Source organism: Pelophylax lessonae, assembly GCF_965119305.1.
Source record: "Pelophylax lessonae genome assembly, chromosome: 12".
NCBI classification, from domain to species: domain Eukaryota; kingdom Metazoa; phylum Chordata; class Amphibia; order Anura; family Ranidae; genus Pelophylax; species Pelophylax lessonae.
This window is the reverse complement of record NC_138779.1, coordinates 201,242,190-201,263,187: the sequence shown is the minus strand read 5'-3', so window position 1 is coordinate 201,263,187 and position 20,998 is coordinate 201,242,190. Positions and strand designations below refer to the sequence as shown.

Genomic DNA, 20,998 nt, shown 5'->3' with positions numbered 1-20,998 from the left:
GTCTTGAGGAGCAGAATGCGACCTGCCCAGTCTGTACCCAAAAGGAGAGGCTTCCAGGAAGGATGGTGTATCCCTTTACCTTCCCTATTCTGCTGGAACCTCTCCCTACCACTGTTCAGTGTCCCTATCAGACAGGTGAACTGTCCCTATACTACCCCCAGGCTAAATAAGTGCCAAGCCTGGGAACCAGGGCCTTAAATAGCATCTAGAAAGACAAAGTAAATGCTCCTGCGCTTGAGAGTTGCTAGCAGTTGGTTACTTGGAGGTGTTCCTAATTCCCCTTATCTAGCCGCTGTGTCGGCTGTGCTGTCACTCCAAACAGGCCAGGGAACCCAGACAAACTCTAAAATATAATAAAAATACAGAGGGCGCACCAGCCTAGCGCATTACCTTTGCAAAAATGTATTTAAAAGAAATCTGTGTACATGATACTCACAAACAAAGGGCTTGTTCAAGCGTGATAAAAAATATATATACACACGGTGATGCATATATATGTGTATAAAACAGTCCACCAAAAGTCCATGCAGCATATTCTACTCTTTGGAAGCAGTAGTGGAATGTTGTTCTCCAAATGCAGCTGACGCGTTTCAAGGGTGACCCTCCTCTTCCTCAGAGCCATGTATATACCGGGTGTATGTATATTTTTTTATCACGCTTGAACAAGTCCTTTGTTTGTGAGTATGATGTACACAGATTTATTTTAAATACATTTTTGCACAGGTAATGCGCTAGGCTGGTGCGCCCCCTTAAATAGGTTCTGCCTGACCTAAGATGGCCCCCCAGAGTCACATGGGGCAGCAGTATCCAATTGGATAGCACCCACAGTGAGCCAGGAAACCATAGAAGAACTATGTTCCTCTGGACTTCCCTTCCAACTGCAATGTTGTTGTAGTTGAGCGCTGCCTACAGTTGGAGAAAATAGACTGCGCCTGCCTACATATTGTCCTGTGCACTGGTTGCTTGTATATCCAAGCAAGCAGCAGCACAAGACCTCCATGACATTCCTATATTTGGGCATTCTACACAGATAACCTATGGGGTTGAATACTTTTCTCGCTACACAGCACTCCACCCATGCTGGTAAGAAGCGGGTGTAGGAGTCCTTGTTCACCCAAGTAGTAAGAACTGCCATCTTGTAGATCTGTGATATGCCTGATCCAAGTGGAAGTTTTATAAGAGCGTTTTCTCTTTTTAATATACAATAAATTAACCCCCCATTCACACCTGAGCATTTTGGAGCCTAAAGCTCCAAAATGCTCAACAAGCCAAATCCTTGTTCACGTGTATGCGTACAGTGACTTAGTGCCTGAAGCTGAGCTACTTCTGAAGCAGAATGGGGCATTTTTGGGCTACCATTGACTTTATTGGGAGTCATCGAAAAAACACAAAAATGCATGTTATGCCCATTTTTCAGGTGCTCTCATAATAAACGTGTATGAGGCCAAAAATGCATGATTCTGTCCCAAAGAGTCTCCTGTATGGCCCAAAAAATGTGCAGAACAAAAAACCCATAACATACGCTGAACTCGAGTGTGAATGGAAGCTCAATACTATTCTGCACTATCCAGAATGCTATTGTGCCAGTTCAATCAACTTTCGTTTGCAATCTCATCCCTAGTTGGGAGCATTGTCTGAGGTGTCTGTCGATGACCAGAGATGTCTCTGAGCAAGCAGGAACTAAATATTACAGATACTTATATAGCACCGTTAATTTTCACAGCACTTTACATATGTAGCACCCTCCTAGGTAGGTGCTAGGTCAGGGGTCTGCAACCTTTAAGACAAAAAGAGCCACTTGGACCCGTTTCCGAAGGGAAGAAAAAAACTGGGAGCCGCAAAACCATTGCGACATTTAAAACAAATATAACACTGCATATATGCCCCCTTTCAATGCAGTGACCAGCGTACATGCCCCCTTCAATGTAGTGATCAGCATACATGCCCCTTTCAATGCAGTGACCAGCATACATGCCCCTTTCAATGGTAGTGACCAGAGTACATGCCCCCTTTCAATGGTAGTGACCAGCGTACATGCCCCCTTTCAATGTAGTGACCAGCATACATGCCCCTTTCAATGTAGTGACCAGCATACATGCCCCTTTCAATGGTAGTGACCAGCATACATGCCCCTTTCAATGGTGGTGACCAGCGTACATGTCCCTTTCAATGGTGGTGACCAGTACATGCCCCTTTCAATGGTGGTGACCAGTACATGCCCCTTTCAATGGTGGTGACCAGTACATGCCCCTTTCAATGGTGGTGACCAGTACATGCCCCTTTCAATGGTGGTGACCAGCGTACATGCCCCTTTCAATGGTGCTAACCAGTACATGTCCCTTTCAATGGTGGTGACCAGCGTACATGCCCCCTTTCAATGCAGAGACCAGCGTGCGTGCGTGCCCCCTTCAAAGCATCACTTCACTTACCTGCCGTCACCGTGCCTGGCGTGCTGCTGACGGGTGTTGGGTCTCGGTCGGACGTCTTCTTCTTCTTCCTCGACCTGCATTCGCGCCGCAGCCCTCCTCTCTGACGGCGGGCGGGAAGGTGACGTCGGGACGGTGCGTGACTAATGCACTCACCGCCCCCACGCGACGTCACCCGGGATGTCCTCTATGATTGGTCCAGCCTGGACCAATCACAGCCAGGACAGCGCCACAGTGGGGGAGTGTCGGGGCGCATTGCTATGCGCACCGATGACACCCAGAAGGCCGCCAATTGGCCTCCTCCCCTCATCCGCCCCGGAGCCGCGGCAAAGGTTTAAAGGAGCCGCATGCGGCTCCAGAGCCGTGGGTTGCCGGCCTATGTGCTAGGTAAAACATATGCTTATCAGGAGGGTCTGATCTGTTGGTTTAGCCTGTCACACGTTTCCAGGTGTGATTCAATGGGTCTGAGGGAGTGTCCCCACTGCAGCCAATGAGGGAGCTCATTGGGCAGTGGAGGAAACCTAGCCAGTGACACACTCTGTTTTATGTCAGTTCCAGTGGGAGGGCATTCCTGCAATGCATCCTGGGATTGGACATAAATAGGAGGGGAGCATGTGAAAGGGGGTCTTTGGGCGGGAAGCCAGGTCCCAGGAGGAGGGTGACGGCTGTCTCTCCTCCTGTTGAAGTGAGGAAGGTGGTCCGGGCAGTCGTCCTAGGGACCAGGGGTTGAGCTGTGCTGAAGAAGGATCCAGTGTGCTGACCAAGTGGAGCTGCTGGGCAGAATATTTCTGGAAAAGGAGTATGGTGAGTACTTAAGCATCTGCCCAGGGGTCTGCCTAAGAGAGGGGACCACTCCAGAGAGGTCAAGGGCATGAAGGAGTCAGCTAACCCTGAGTGTTACAGTAAAGCGGATGCCAAGTTGTAAAGCCCTGAAGATTAAGGATTAAAGGGGGTTCCAGGAAGGACCCTGAAGTTGCTCAGCAGTGCAGTCTATTATTAAAGTCAGCTACCTTAGGAAAGGAGTGCCTTAGGAAGCTAATAGGACTCTTTCACAGTCAAAGGTGAATTACAATAAGCGGCCTAGCCGTAATTAGCTCAAGCAGCATTAACCAGCGTCAGTCAGCGTTACCAGCGTCAGTCGGCATCTTTTGTACAGTCTCTGCTTTTTTTGTGCATAGTTCAGTTATTAGAGTATCCCACTCATCCCTTCTCTTATCCAAGTTACAAATAAAAACACAAAACCCAAAGAAACTGGACTGGACTTTGTCTGAGATAAAATCACTTGGAAACATGTCTGAATGTTCTACTGTTGCTAATGGTAACGCAGGGGAACCCACACTCAGCAGCTCCCTTGGGAGCAGTGCTACACATTATTATACATTCACATCAGTCCCTGACCTCTAGGTGCTTACAATCTAAGGTCCCTAACTCACATACTAGGGCCCATTTAGACAGGAGCCAATTAACCTAACAGAATGTCTTTGGAGTGTGGGAGGCACCTCACCAGGCACAACATACAAACTCCAGGCAGGAGTATTCAAACCATCTACCATAGTGCGGCTAGGCAGAAGCAGTGGTGTATTTTGGTTTTGTGCTGCCCTAGGCAAGACTTTAGTCGGGCACTTCCCCCATCTAAATGTGTCCCACCCCTTTCTATTTAAGACCCCCCCCTCATATGTAAGCTCCACCCCTTCCTCCTTAGACCCCACCTCTTCCTATTAGAGCTCCATCTCTTTAGAGGTGGGGGGTGAGAGAAAGAGGTGGTAAAAGAGAGAGGGGGGGGTGAGAAAGAGAGAGAGGGGGAGAAAGAAGGGGGTGATAGAGAGAGAGGGGGTGGCAGAGAAGGGGAGATGTGGGGGGTGAGAGAGGGAGGAGGGGTGAGAGAGAGTGGACCTCCCCTATACCCCCATACTACACCAGAGGGTTCTCCAAACCCACACCCCCAAAAAAAATCTACACCGGACTCTCACCTTCCCGCAGACCGCCGGCTCCTTTCTACCATCTGTGTGTAGCCAGGATGCTGAGGTACGACCACAGCCCAGGGACTCCGACCTACTCTGCCAAGTGAGCTACTCCCTGCTTCTACTTTGCTGCCCTGTCACCTAATGGTCAGTCCGCGGCCACCCCCGGTGTCACCACTCTGGTAGGTGTCACCCGGATGCGGTCTGCAACCCCACTGCTCGTAGTGTCCTTTCTGCCTGGGGACAGTGCCACCCACCCTGAAAAATGCCGCCCAAGACAAATGCCTTGTTTGCCTTGCAGTAGATACGCACCTGGGCAGAAGTTCTAACCACTTAGCCACTGTGCTGCCACTTGTTTTTTTGCCTTGCTTATTTATTTGTCCATTGCCTGGACCACGGAGATCAACAAATGACTGACCCTATAACCCGGTGAAGTCCACCAATGGTACAATGATTGGACGGTTGCTCCTACATAGAATCCAGCACACATTATTAGCTGGTCCACTTAGGAGGATTTATAGTGGAATGTTCTCTTCAATTGGTGTCCCTCCAAGCAATTTGCACCAATTGCTGATTCTTTAATTTGAAGGTACATGTAGGTTTCCAACCTTCCCGGCAGACAGGGCAATGCTATGTGGGACATAGCTGAGGCTTCACTACTGATCATTCTACATCAGTAAATAAAATAAAATATTTGAAAGAGGATGTTACAGGAACTTCCCTATCTAACAAGTGATGTCAAATCCATCTGCATATAAATAGGTGTCTCATCAACAGAAGCAAGGACATTCAGAGAAGGATCCAGAGAGGAACCTCAGAAGTAGGAGAGCTCAAGTAAGTATCCGATTCACATATATAGTATATTAATGGTTTTGTCTGGAAAAAACGTTTGCTAGGAGGTTCTCCACAGAATATTAGTTAGTGACACATGGCTGAGTGTGGTTGATTTACTAAAACTGGAGAGTGCAAAATCATGTGCAGATGTGCATGGTAGCCAATCAGCTTCTAACTTCAGTTTGTTTAACCACTTTACCACCGGAGGATTTTGCTGTCTTACGTCCAGGCCACTTTTTGCGATTCGGCGCTGTGCGACTTTAACTGACAATGGCGCGGTCGTGCGATGCCGTACCCAAACGAAATTTACGTCCTTTTTTCCCACAAACAGAGCTTTCTTTTGGTGGTATTTGATCACCTGTGCGATTTTTACTTTTTGCACTATAAACAAAAAAATACGTTTATTTTGAAAAAATAACAATATTTTTAACATTTTTTTTATATGAAATTCCCCCCAAAAAAGATGTAAAAAACAATTTTTTTTTTAATTTTTGGCCAATTTGTTTTCTGCTACCCATGTTTGGTAAAAAAAATCACAATAAGCGTATTTTGATTGGTTTGCGCAAAAGTTATTGCGTTTACTAACAAAGGGAAAGATTTCTGTCATTTTTAGTGTTTTTTTTTTAACGCATAATGGCGGCGATCTGCGATTTTTTTTGCGGTACTGCGACATTGCGGCGGACAAATCGGACCCTTGACTGACATTTTTGACACTTTTGGGGGTGCCAGTGACATTACTGCAGTAATCAGTGCTATATATATGCACTGTTACTGTAAAAATGACACTGGCAGGGAAGGGGTTTATTTTATTGGAGAGGGAGGGGTTAATGCATGCCTGGTGCTTACTGACGTGTGGGGGGGGAGGTGACTGTGAGCCAGGGACAGATCGGAGTGTTCAGCTATGCTGAACACTCCGATCTGTCACTCCCTGTCACTTGGGAGATCCGCCCGCTTGTGTTTACACAGGCGGGCGGATCTCCACACTAGATCCCCGGCGATCGAGGAAGAGCAGCGGCGATCACCACTGCTCCTCCCCTGGCCCGACTCCCGCTGTGACCGAAAACAGCGGGAGCGAGCCTCCGGCGTCGCGCAAGCGCCGCCCAGAAGGGGGAGTGTCTGACGACGTAGTACTACGTCGTCAGACGATAACGAGCCACTCTGCCGCAGTAATATTACTGTGGGCGGTGGTAAAGTGGTTAATTAAGCTTTGACATTTTTTTTTTTTAAAGCTGATTGGTTACCATGCATGGCTGCTCCAGATTTTGCATTCTCCTGCCTTAGTAAACCCATCCCAGTATTAATCAGGCAAACAGGGAATTGGTGATTTGTGAGCAGCCCTTATGTTTGGGACCCAAGACAGAGGACTCGGTTTGTAGTGGGCAATTTCTGCTTTTTAAAGTATATCTAAAGTCAAAATGTTTTTAAGTTTTGGAAAGTGTGGGGAAATGTTGAAATTCCTGTTGCGTATTTTTTGCTATCTGTGTCACTGCTGGGGAGATTCACCCTCTCAGCTTTCACTTAGGGTGGCCACCTGTCCGGGATTCACCCGGACAATCCGGGTCCAGGACTCCCCCCTTTCTGCACAGACCGGAGAGGAGAGAGACAGCTGATCTGCTCCTCCTCCCCCCCCCCCTCTCCTCCTGTGTCTGGCCATCCACACTCTAATGCCTCGTACACACGCAACGATTATTGGCCGACCGATCGGCCGACTTTTGTCCAGTGTTGTTGTGTTGGTTGAAATGTGCTCTAGACTGCACACAAATTTTCTTGGCCAACAAAAACCAACTTCAGAAGTGATGTCATGTGCTGGTTTACTTTCCGTGTGTTTTTTCTTCTCTGAGCATGCCCAGTCTTGCTCATCAGATGTTTGTCTGCCGAAATCTGTACTGACTGATGGAAAATCGGCCGTTGTGTTGACGGCCAACAAAAATTTTATAGCATGCACACCAGATTTTATTCGGCCGAAAAGTCGCAGTCGGCTGTCAAAAGCATCATACTAACAAGCCGAAAATCGGCCGATCGGACGTTGGCCAAAAATTCACGGCCAACAATCGATGCGTGTGTACGAGGCTTGAGTCTCCATTCACACTAGCACGACTTGTCAGGCGACTTGGTCAGCCTGACAAGTCGTGCACCGTCGTGGTCCATTGACTGCTACAGGAGCCATTCTAATAGGAGCCTGTATTACTTCAGGGCGACCTGGAGCGACTTGCAGAGACATTCATTTTATGAAGTCCGTGCAAGTCGTGCCGAAGTCACGGTGCACGCGACTTCACAGGTCGCCCCCTAAGTCGGATCGCCGTAGTGTGAACCGACGCTAATCCCCGGCAATGCTGTGCTTCTCTCAGTGTTGTGCAGGAAATCTGAAGCCCAGCAGCCGCAGCTACATCCTGGGTGAGAGATGCTATAGTCTGTGGTGAGTGAGCTCACCATCCATCCCCTGCCTCTGACTGATGTCTGACATAAATATAGGCGCATACGTCATACCATAAGCCCGAGTCCATATAGATAGGCAGTCACTGGATGGGGGTATGGATGAGGGAACAGTCCACTGATAAGGGCAGCCTTCAAGGAACCAAAGCCAAAAAGTTCCACAAACTACAGACAAAAAAACAAAACAGAGGAAGGAGGATCGCCGTGCACCAGTGGGAACGAGGCTTGGTACAGCGTCGGATGTCGATGACGTCATGGAGGTGCGACGCGTTTCCGAGCGTGCGTACTGCCGGGGGGAGAGACGGCAGTCGCGCTCCTTCTTCAAAGCAGGGGGAAGCACGGCGATCCTCTTCCTCTTCAGTGTCAGCACAGCATTGCCGGTGTACATCCAAGAGGTCTGCACGTCAGCGGAACAGCTACACAGACCGGGGATAACGTCTATCCACTTATTCATCTGGACAACCGGAATGGTTTTTTATCGCATGAATATGCATACAGATGTGAGTGCATTCGTTTATGTTCAATAAAATTTGTTTGCAGTCTACACTTAGAGGCGCCTCTATTTTGTTTTTTTTTCTCTGACTGATGTCTACCTTCTCTATCCTGCCTCTGAATTAGTACACTAATGTAAGGGGGGGGGGGCTCTGATGTAAGAGGTGCTCTGCAGACTCTGATGTAAAGTGAGCAGAGACCCCTTACATCACAGTTCCCCTTACATCAGAGTCCACGGTGTTCCTCTTTACATCAGAGGCCCCCCGTTCAATCAGGGTTCCCAGAGCACCCCTTACATCAGAGCTCCCCCTTACAGTGTAAGTGTAAATTCTGCAGACTCAGCTGTAAGGGGGAACTCTGCGGATTCAGATATAAAGGGAGAAGTCTGCAGACTCTGCTCTAAAGGGGGCTCTAGGAACCCTGTTTAAAGGGGAATGCTGGGAACTATGATGTACAGTGAGGGAAAAAGTATTTGATCCCCTGCTGATTTTGTACGTTTGCCCACTGACAAAGAAATGATCAGTCTATAATTTTAATAGTAGGTTTATTTTAACAGTGAGAGACAAAATAACAACAAAAATGTCCAAAACAATGTATTTAAAAAAAGTTATAAATTGATTTGCATTATCATCAGTGAAAGAAGTATTTTACCCCTTCACAAAGCATGAATTAGTACTTGGTGGTAAAACCCTTGTTGTCAATCACAGAGGTCAGACGTTTCTTGTGGTTGGCCACCAGGTTTGCACACATCTCAGGAGGGATTTTGTCCCACTCCTCTTTGCAGATCCTCTCCAAGTCATTAAGGTTTTGAGGCTGACATTTGGTCACTCGAACCTTTAGCTCCCTCCACATATTTTCTATGGGATTAAGGTCTTGAGACTGGCTAGGTCACTCCAGAACCTTAATGTGCTTCTTCATGAGCCACTCCTTTGTTGCCTTGGCCATGTGTTTTGGGTCATGGTCATGCTGGAATACCTATCCCTTTAAGAGAGTGCTCCTAATCTCAGCTCGTTGCCTGTACTGAAGATAGCTGGGAGCCAGAAATCTTGCTGATTGATAGGGGATCAAATACTTATTTCACTCATTAAAATGCAAATCAATTTCTAACTTTTTTGAAATGCGTTTTTCTGGATATTTTTGTTGTTATGCTGTCTCCCACTGTTAAAATAAACCTACCATTTAAATTATAGACTGATCACTTCTGTCAGTGGGCAAAGTACAAAATCAGCAGGGGATGAAATACTTTTTTCCCTCACTGTAAGTGGGGCCTCAGGTTCTCAGATCCGCTTACATCAGAGTTCCTCTTTACACCAGAGTCTGCAGTGTTCCCCTTTACATCAGAATACCCTCCTTACATCAGAGTTCTCAGTTTCCTACTTAAATCAGAGTCCCCAGAGTTCTCCCCTTTACATCTGAATCTCCGGTGTTCTCCCTTACATCAGAGTCTGAAGAGTTCCATCTTACAGTATAAGGGAACTCTGTGGATTCAGATGCAAAGGGGAACTTCTGCAGATTCAGATGTAAAGGAGAACTCTGTGGATTCAGATCTAAAGGGGAGCTCTGTGGGGGAGACTATTGTGACCAACTCTATATGATTTATTCACAAAATACATATATAGTGTAAACTACAAAAGTAAAAAAACTGCTGTGCACTAGTAAAGTGTTTGGGTTTGACTTGAAGAAAAGGTGGCAACCCTACTTCCACTGGTGCCCATTGTCATTTGAAGAGACAATGATGGAAAATCCATATTTTTACAGTTACCTAAAGAGGAATAGAGAAGACATTGGGGAAGATTTATTAAACTGGAGAGTGTAAAATGTGGTGCAGCTCTGCATAGAAACCAATCAGCTTCCAGTTTTCAAAGCTTAATTGAACAAGCTGAAGTTAGAAGTGGATTGGCTACCATGCAGAACTGCACCACATTTTACACTCTCCAGTTTTAGTAAATCAACCCCATTGTCCGATGGGGATACCCTTTTCCTGGGACAACTGTCCAACAGGGAATTTGTCTTACTTTGCACATATTTCCAGTTGCATGCCTGGGACTAGAACTCTTTTGGGTGGGCAGCAAAAAACAAAACAAAAAAAAAAAACGGTAGAGCTTTATATTCCTTATTCTATACCAGTGGCGGCTGGTGCTCCATGGGCCGGGGGGGGGGGGGGTCTGGGTTGCAGACAGACCACACCATACCATACCCCCCCGGACCACACCAGCCCACACACCTAAACCCCCCCTCGGTCAACACACACCTAACCCCCCCCTCCCCGGTCGACTGTCTCAGGACCCACTTCCTGATTGGCCAGGGGAGAATCAGTGTGGCAATAGCGAATATTCATTTGCTACTGTCATACAACTGGGTGGGCTCCTCAGGGCGCAGTGCTCTGTGCCCCGAGCCCACCCTTTTTTGAAGCCTACTAGAGCCTCTGGCTCTAATCACATGCTTAAAAAATAAATAAAAAACACCATTGAAATCCATGTGCCTGGCGCTTTGCATGTAGATTAGGGGGATGGACGCATGGATGGGGGGGGCGGCACCCCTGCACCCCAATGGATGTGTACTAACCTAAAACCAGTTTTGGCTTTAGATATGCTGTCAGTAAAGTGACTGACCCTTGTTGAAACCCTGGTTGTCAGTGGCGTCTCCCTTCTGTTAGACCAAGGCTTAAAGTGATTCCAAAGGTTAGAATTTTTTAGAAAAAAATAATGAACATGTTATACCTGCTCTGTCTAATGGTTTTTCACAGAGCAGGCCCGTTCCTCCTCTTTTTGGGTCCCCCTGCCATGGCTCCTGGCACCTCCCCCCTGCCAAGTGCCCCTAATTCAAGCCTATTGATATGGGGGAAACTCCAGCAGGCTTGCTCCTGAACTGCACTCCTGTGAATAGACATTGGTCTATTCACACATAGGGCGTGGCTTGGACCCATCTCCACTCTTTCCTCATTGGCTTACTGCTGCTGCTGTGTGAGCCAATGAGGGGGGAGAGACCCGGAGAGCTGCTGCTCTCATGCACATTACTGGATTGAGACAGGGCTCATGTAAGTATGGGGGGGGGGGGCTGCACCCAAAAGGTTTCACCATAATGCATAGAATGTAAAACCTTCTACTTTTAGAACCACTTTAAGAAAAGCCAACTACTTTTCACCGGAATAATCCGCCCATTTTGACCTGCTCATCTGACACGCAGGATGATGGGAACTTTTTTTTTCAGATTTGTTTTGCTTGTGAGGGGCTCACAGCTAATTGGGGTGTGTGAGTTACTCTAGTACCCAGCGCCCCATTACCTATCACTATAATAAGAACCAACAAAAAAAACCTTAAGTGTGTTGTTGCCATCATCCTTAAATTATAGAAAACTGGAAAAATTAGTTACCCCCAAATGTACCATTGGGACTTTAAAGGCAACCGGAGTAAAAAAAAAAAAAAAAAAATTACCTATCGCTTGACCAGTCCCAGCTTTAAAAGTGTGTCATTTTTGCTAACCTCCAGTATAGTTGAGACATTTATTGAAGACCATTAATGTAAAAGAGATATTTAGTTAACTTATGTTGTCCAATGTAAGGGGTATATTTCATTTATCACCATCATAAAGGGAGTTTTTTTTTTTGACTGATCATCAGTGAAATATTATTGCTGACTTTGTATTAAAAAAAAAAAACATTCAATTTCCAGAGAAATAACTTGCATAAACTGTCCAATGTGTCATAATGTGGTATAATGACCAACATACACACATGGGTTAGGAAACATGACTTTTTTTGGTATTTTAGTACTCTCCAAGCCAGTATTGTGTAGTAGGATTTTAAACTGGTAAATTGCCCCACATACCACAAAAAAAAACAAAACAAAAAGATAAAAAAAGAGCTCTTCAGCATCTTCTATTCTAGTCTATTAAAACCCCTTGTCTTCAAATAAGCTCCATCAGGTGGATGCTTGATGATTTCAACACTTAGCAAAACATTTATGAAATATTGAAAAAGTGGGGGGTTAAGGGAGTGGCGCTGCCTAATGATGAGGTATGTGGACCGTGGAGTGCCAGGCAATTGTGGCAATAAATAAAATGAAGTGATAAGTAAGAATATAGGTAAATAGAGTGTATAAAAATGAATATGTAAAATATCCGTGGATCAAAGTGACATATGCATAAACGTCTCTAGAAAGTGACGTGTGCAAGGATGATCATAAATATAGACTCCACAGAATATATAGAAGCAGTGTAAGGACAAAAAGATAAGTGGGTCAAAATGACATATGTATAGACGTCCTTGAAAGGTGACGTGTGCAAATATGATCATAAATATAGGCTCCACAGGATGTATATGGTATGCGATATTATAACAGGTAGATAAGTGCAAATTAATCAAGGTGAGTCAGTGAGTCAAAGTGACAGGTGCAAAAGTAACCAAATAAAGTAACATGTGCAGGTATGACCAGTGTTGGGGGTAACTAGTTACAAAGTAACTGATTACAGTAACTACATTACTTTTTTTGGTAACGAAGTAAAGTAACTAGTTACAATACTAATATTGGTAACTACACTACTTTACTAGGCTATAGGAGGTAACTACACTACTTTACTAGACTATAGGAACGCGCTTTCCTGTGTTACCCAAGCCGTGCGATACAATCGTTATTTCGAAGAATAGAGAGGGATGAAGTTTATGACTTTTTGTTGCACTTTATGTTTTATTCTGTTTTTTCAGGTTTTGTTCTCATGTTTCCCAAAGCCTGTGTTTATACAATAAACTCTATGCAGAAAGAGTGTCATGTATCTTCTTCTACACGGTCAATGAAGAAAGAGTGGAGTAAAGTAATAAGTAGTGAAGTTACTTTTCAAATGCAGTAACTAGTAAAGTAATCTTGTTACAATTTACAGAAGTAACTAGTAACTAGTTCCATTTTTTGAGTAACTACCCCAACACTGGGTATGACCATAGATATAAAATCTACCAATAGAAATTAGAGCGATGTTGAACAAATAAATAAGTGCCAATAAACCAAATAAATATGTGCAAAAGGTAGCTGCAGGTGAAATAAAAAATATGCAATGATACAGTATAAATACAAAGTGACTAGTGCGTAAAAGTCCAAAAACTGGTATCCACCAGTAGCAGCAAACGTGATGGTGTGTCTAAAGAAAAAGTCCAGTGATGGGTATGCAATGATCAATAATAAATAGATAGTGATAAGTGATGAAAAACGTCCAAAGAGTGTGAATCTTTTGACGAAATCTCATAAAGACATGATGGATGGCGAAATCACTGAGGCGGAGGTCAAACAGGCGATTAAGGGCTTACACCCCTCTAAAGCACCTGGTCCCGATGGTTTTCCAGGACTATACTATCGCAAATTTCAGGACGTTTTGTCCCCTCATCTCTGTGCATTCTTTAACGCGATACGCCTTGGGGGAGACCTTCCGCCTCAGGAGAACACGGCGTTCATTCATGTCCTCCCGAAACCGGGGAAGGATCACAGTATGTGTGAGAATTATCGCCCGATTTCGTTAATAAACTCAGACTTAAAGATCCTAACTAAAATTATGGCGACTAGACTCGGCTCTTTCCTATCTAGTTATATTCATCCTGATCAGGCGGGGTTTGTCCCGGGACGCCAGACTTCCGATCAAACCAGGCGAATACTGGACATCATATCGGCCATTCACTCGGACTAGGATGGGGGGGGCACTCGCAAGTGCATGATCCTCTCGTTAGACATTCACAAGGCTTTTGATTCCCTTTCGTGGGCTTATTTGTTTGATGTCCTAGAGAGATATGGTTTTGGTGCGCCTTTCCTCACCATGTTGAGGGCTCTATATAGCTCTCCCACAGCGAGACTAATGTTGAAGGGTCACGCGTCGGGTTCGATTACCATTGGTAGGGGGACTCGACAGGGTTGCCCCTTGTCTCCCCTACTTTTTGTGCTGGCCTTAGAGCCTCTGGCTATCAAGATTCGTGCCTCGGCGGATATTAGGGGAGTGCTCTGCGGAGGATCGGAGCACAAATGCATGTTGTTTGCAGACGACATTCTGGCTTTGATCTCTTCGCCGATCACGACTCTTCCGAACCTCTTTGCGCTGCTCCGCCAATTTGCGCGTCTATCGGGCTTAAACGCCAATCAGGCTAAGTCGCAGGCAATGAATATTTCTCTAGAGGGCTCAACGGTTGCCGCCTTGCAACAGTCTTATAAATTCATCTGGCAGACTAAAACGTTACCTTACCTTGGCATACAATTGACACCGTCCTTACATACATTGTACAACAGTAACTATCCGCCCCTCTTTACTCGACTGCTGGCTGACATGGATAGGTGGCTGCTCCACCCTCCATCGTGGTTTGGCAGACTACACTCTGTCAAAATGAATATCTTGCCTAAAATCTTATACTTGTTTCGCACATTGCCTGTTGCTTTATGTAGACGTGATATCCAGAGATTACAGGGCAAACTATTGTCCTTCATCTGGGGGAATAAGAGACCTAGGGTGAACAGGAGAACGCTTTTGACCCCTAGAAACAGGGGTGGCTTGGGGGTGCTGGATTTGATGAAGTATTATTATGCAGCACAACTGGCCCAATTAGCACAATTTCACTCCAGTGGCCCCCACCCTATCTGGATGCAGCTGGAGGCGCGCTCTATTCCGGGTAAATTGATCTCTCATTTATTGTGGCTTCCGCCCAAAGAGCGCCCCCCCCTGTTTTATGTCCGGCACTGTCCCATTCTCTGGCCGTCTGGGACAGATTGTCCAAGGCACATAATTTTAAATCGCTCCACACTCCTCTAGCTCCTGTGCTCAACAACAGCGGGTTCCCCCCGGGTCTCTCTCCCAGTTCCTTCCAGTGGTGGACAAATAAGGGGCTTCTACGGATAGCGGATCTCTGTGACCACAGGGGTATACTAACGAAACAGGCATTGATTGAGAAATACGCTTTACCAACATCTGAATTTTATCGTTTTAACCAAATTGTGCACTTTCTACGTACTTTGTCTCAGGTTTCTGATTTAACTACTATGACTCCCATGGAATTTCTCTGTCGGAAATATGACAAGCTTCACGGCTATATCTCCAAACTCTATAATATGTTGTCTGACTCTTCTGTGAAGCTGAAATACATGGTTCAGTGGGAGGCCGACCTGCAGGAGGGCATCGAGCTGGTCGACTGGCGAATTATGGCTCAGGCCGCCTCCAAATCATTGATTAATACCTCAATTATTGAAGCGAACTACAAAGTATTGTTGCGCTGGTATATGGTACCGGCGAGAATTTCGAAATTTGTACCTGGCACATCTTCCTTGTGCTTCCGTGGCTGCGGTCAGGAAGGAACCATGTTCCACATCTGGTGGCAATGCCCTAAGGCGCGCCGCTATTGGATAAGGGTGTATAACTTTATATACACCCTTACACAAGTTAACCTGCCTAAATCCCCACAGCAAGCTTTGCTGGGGTTGAAGGTGGACGCTGCCGCGGGGGCTCAGAGAAGGCTTATTTAGTTTATTTTTACGGCTGCCAAGATAACGCTAGCGCGATCCTGGAGATCTCCAGTCCTGCCGTTCGACCAGTTCCGCCATAAACGTACCTGGATAATGCTCAATGAACGCATGTCGGCCATGCTAAATGATAAAATGAAACAGTTTGATAAGGTATGGGAGCCGTGGCTCCGTTATCTTACTGGGAGCAGCTAATGGATTCTGGGGGATTCGGGGACAGGGGGGGCTGGGCGGGGTCCTACTAATTCTCTTCCTACTACTTTTTTCCTTTCTTCTCTCTTGCTATTCCTTCTTATTCCTATCTCTTTGGCCTTATGGGCATGTACCGTTAGCCCACATAAATCTTCACACGTTCTAACCCTACAAGCGGTTACATGGGCAGCACTGGGGTCGGGATAGGGCAGTGAGCTGAATGACCTTTATTGCTTCCCATGTTTTTTACTTGCTGCACTGGGATACTTGTAATCCCATTGCCTGTCCTGGTTGGGTATTGTTATGTAACCTGTTGTACTATATGTAAATTTTTCGCTATGTTCGGAATATGTTACGTAGTGACTGCCTATGCTGCAAGAGCTTTCTTTTTCTATGTTAATGTTTTGTAATTGCGGTAGGACAATTGAGACTGTTATGCTCATGTTGACGGTATTCCTTTCTGTACCTTTGATGTTTTTTCAATTTCTCATGAAAATTTCAATAAAAACCATTGAAAGAAGAGTGTGAATCTTATAAACAGATGACAATGGTCACTTATTATTGTGTATAGTTTACACAAAGATTGTCATCTGTTTATAAGATTCACACTCTTTGGACGTTTTTCATCACTTATCACTATCTATTTATTATTGATCATTGCATACCCATCACTGGACTTTTTCTTTAGACACACCATCACGTTTGCTGCTACTGGTGGATAACAGTTTTTGGACTTTTACGCACTAGTCACTTTGTATTTATACTGTATTATTGCATATTTTTTATTTCACCTGCAGCTATCTTTTGCACATATTTATTTGGTTTATTGGCACTTATTTATTTGTTCAACATCGCTCTAATTTCCATTGGTAGATTTTATATCTATGGTCATACCTGCACATGTTACTTTATTTGGTTACTTTTGCACCTGTCACTTTGACTCACTGACTCACCTTGATTAATTTGCACTTATCTACCTGTTATAATATCGCATACCATATACATCCTGTGGAGCCTATATTTATGATCATATTTGCACACGTCACCTTTCAAGGTCGTCTATACATATGTCATCTTGACCCACTTATCTTTTTGTCCTTACACTGCTTCTATATATTCTGTGGAGTCTATATTTATGATTATCCTTGCACACGTCACTTTATAGAGACGTTTATGCATATGTCACTTTGATCCACGGATATTTTACATATTCATTTTTATACACTCTATTTACCTATATTCTTACTTATCACTTCATTTTATTTATTTATTTATTGCCACAATTGCCTGGCACTCCACGGTCCACATACCTCATCATTAGGCAGTGCCACTCCCCTAACCCCCCACTTTTTCACCTATATATAGTCTTCTGACTATATTATAGGGAGGCTGCAGCCTAGTATCACCCTACACTTATTTATATCCTATTTACATCCAATATTCCATAAGCGTGGAGTTCACCACTCTCATTTATGAAATATTGAACCCTAGGGACTGAGATTGGGATGCCATTAAAGTTAATGTGTTTAAAGGCAGGTGTCCCTCTACTTTTGATAATATAGTGTGTATACAGTATATATATATATATATATATATATATATATATATATATATATATATATACATATATATATATATATATATATATATATATATATATATATATATATATATATATATATATATATATATATATATATATAGTATATGCACACACATTGCAGGTTAATTTATTAAAGAAGTAGAAGCTGTTCATTTGAAAGAGTGGTTATTCACCTTTACATATTTTCTGCAAAGGTGAACTAACCTTTAAAGGTGAGGTCACTTTAGTTCCTCCACTTCAAACTCATCAAACCATTCCTTTATGGGGCTGGATTTGTGCTGGGGGGGGGGGGTCATGCCCCTCACACCCCACATTTATCTTCATTTCTTGTCCTGTAGACACCAATGCAAGTGAAAGCAGTAAGAGGGATTCCCTCATAGGCAGTCGTCATTGGAAAAAGTGTCACTGGAAGATTTCCTCTTTATTCTTTTTTTTTTTTGGTGACAACTCAAAATTTTGGATTCCCAAGCACTTTCAGCCATGATGGCATGGTCACCAGGGGAGGCACAGACAGCAATGAAAACCTTATATATTATAAGCCTTCTCTACTCTATATAAAACTACAAAAAGTTTGGGCTTTACATACATTTTAGAATTTGTTTTTCAAAAATTTGCATTGCCCTGTTTTCCAAGTGGACCACAGAACATATTTTGTTTTTATTCTTGTACATGACCAAAAAAAAATTTTGAGCTTTAACATTTCTTTTTGCAGAATTTTTCAACCTCTAATCTGTCTTGGGAAAATTACGAATTTTACAATGAGCTATCCAGTCTCCAATGCTACTCTTAAAGAAGAGACCACGATCCCCTGGGCTTTCCAAGAATCTACCCCTAACGTCTATTATGAAGAGGATGAAAGACTGAAACGTATAGCATTCCATCTTCGTGTTTTCTCCCTGGTGATGTATTCTTTGGCTTTCCTACTAGGGACCACCGGGAATGGTCTGGTCATCTATTTCACCACTTTTGTAATGAAACGGACTGTCATTGTCGTGTGGTTTCTTAATTTAGCCATAGCTGATTTTATCTTTACATTTTTTCTACCGTTGAGCATTGCCTATGCTTCTCTTGATAATCACTGGCCTTTTGGAAAATTCATGTGCAAGCTGAACAGCACGATTCTATCCATCAATCTGTACGCCAGCATCTTCTTGCTCACCGTGATCAGCATTGATCGATTCATCTCCGTTGTGTTTCCTGTTTGGTGTCAGAATCACCGAACTCCGAAGTTGGCCTCTTTTGTGGCCTTGGCAGTATGGATCTTAGCATTCATTTTCAGTTTACCTTATTTTATATTCCGAGATATAAACTATGTTAATGAAAACCGTGTTTGGTGCTATAACAACTTTCATGAGGATGAGGAAGCTGTCTATTTAACGCACAAGACTACAGTAATCGTTAGATTTATCTTCAGCTTTTTTATTCCTTTCACCATAATCATCTCATGCTATTCAGTAATTCTTTTGCGTATCCGAAGAAATCACATGACCACATCAAGCAAGCCTTTCAAAGTTGCCCTAGCTGTTATCTTGTCATTCTTTGTCTGCTGGTTTCCCTACCACGTCTTCTCCTTTTTGGAGTTGTCTGCAATTTATGGTGATAATGATCAGCTTTACTTCATATTTTTAGTTGGATCACCTATTACCTCCAGTTTGGCCTTCATGAACAGTTTTATCAACCCCATTCTCTACGTCTTTATGGGTCGGGATTTTAAACAGAAATTCCAGAGCTCCCTCCGGTCAATATTTGAGAGAGCTTTCTCCGAGGAATCTGCCCAAATAGACTCCAAGAACAAAACCAAATCAGCGTCAGCTTCCCAGCTGGTGTGAGATGGGAATACATTTTTGGAACCATACATACTATGGAGACCTTATCAGGTTTGAGGTGTTTTTCAGGACATGTTCAGGGCTATATTATTTTTTCCTAAGGCTTTATTATTTCCAGCAGATCATTTTATGACATTTGTCAAATACCGAAACTGCCAATTAATGAAGAAGATCATATCCTGTCTCTAACTAAAAAAAGCGAACAAACAACGGAGATTACAAGGACCAATAAAAACTTTTGTGCATGCTGTTAGCTAATCTCTAAGAGAAGATGTTAGAAGCTGAATCCAGGCAAACAGATGACATTCTTATAAGGGAGCAGACTTAGACCCTGTTCACAATGAGGCGACCTGACAGGTCGCCGTAGGTCGCCTGCCATAGAGAAGCTGTGGACCCGTTCTAATAGGAGCGACACAAGTCGCTCCGACTTAGAAAAAGGGTCCGGAGCTTCTTTGGGGCGACTTGCATTGACTTCAATGTTATGAAGTCCGTGCCGGCCGCTCAGAGGTCGCGGTGCGAGCTGCGCGCCGCGACCTGTGAGGTCGCCCCGGCAAGTCGGATCGCCCCAGTGTGAACGTGGTCTCAGAGGTCTTTTCCCTACCCAACCTTGTGACTGGACAGTAAACAGAGAAGCAGTAAACTGACGAGTTTGCCTCTCTGTCACTCTGCTCTCCCCACCTATCAGCAAGTTTTTTGTAAGCACATGAGTACAATGGATCAGCTCCTTGTGTTGCATCTACAATTTCCAGTCTGACCTCTGCTATACAATGGATTTCAAGAGGCTGCTGCCAAGCCAAGTGTAGGTGCTTGAGTGAAAAATTAGTAATGGTGTATTAATAAATGCATTAATTTGTGTCTTTAATGTCTAACCCAAATTCAGATTAAAAAAAAAAAAAAAAAAGTCATCACAGATATATTTAATAAATTTAGGTTCCTTCTTTTCAGTTTTGATTAATTAAAAAAAAAAAATACTACAACCTGCATTCTATATACCCCTAACCTATACATATACAAATACAGAGGATGCCATTGGTGACCTTCTTCTGCCAAATAATCAGATCTTTGAATGTGAAATCCCTCTCCTCCTCTGGGAGTGCCTAATTACTCTCCAGCTCCTCTGCCCCCCCCCCCCCCCCCCAGACTCTCCTCCCTACATAACCTTTTATGCTTTAGTCAGGAGAGGAGTGAATGAGAATAGTATAGAGTGTGACTTGAGTCTTCTGGGACTGCTGACATCACATTCAAGATGGCGGCATCTAGCAGCAGTATCATGGCATTTGGACTTTAACGCAAGGGGAGATTATACAGGTCAATAAAATGCATAAACACGTTAAATGCACACAGGGCTTTTTTTCAGGGGGAACGCGGGGGAACGCAGTTCCGGCACCTCCAACACTGACTGTGTAACAGCAAGGGGTGCTGGGATGTGCTGCAGGGTCTATTAATGCTAGCTGCTGGGCAATCAATTTTACCTGGAGGGGATCTCTTTTTGCATTGGCGGTCTATTGCCACTGAAGAGGTCTATTGTTGCTAGTGGGGGACCTACTGTTGCTGGGGGGTGGGTCTTCTATTGCTGGATGGTCAGTTGTTGCTGGGAGAGTGTCCACTGAGAGGGAGGGGTCTATTGTTGCTGGCTGACAGAGTCTATTGATGCTGGCTGGGGGGAGATCTGTTGTTGTTACTGAAAGTCTAATATTCTTAGGGGGCGAATTTTGTTGCGGGTGGTCCATTTTTTTTTTTTTTAGGGGGA

General features: G+C 44.3%; 1 protein-coding gene across 1 annotated transcript; it reads left to right on the top strand.

Moving 5' to 3' along the window:
• Positions 1–5,097: 5,097 nt before the first annotated feature.
• On the top strand, positions 5,098–19,332 carry LOC309568173 (chemerin-like receptor 1). Its single transcript, XM_082273809.1, has 2 exons — positions 5,098–5,221; positions 18,135–19,332. The coding sequence occupies exon 2, from the start codon at positions 18,181–18,183 to the stop codon at positions 19,249–19,251; it is 1,071 nt and encodes a 356-aa protein (XP_082129935.1). The 5' UTR covers positions 5,098–5,221; positions 18,135–18,180; the 3' UTR covers positions 19,252–19,332.
• Positions 19,333–20,998: the final 1,666 nt, after the last annotated feature.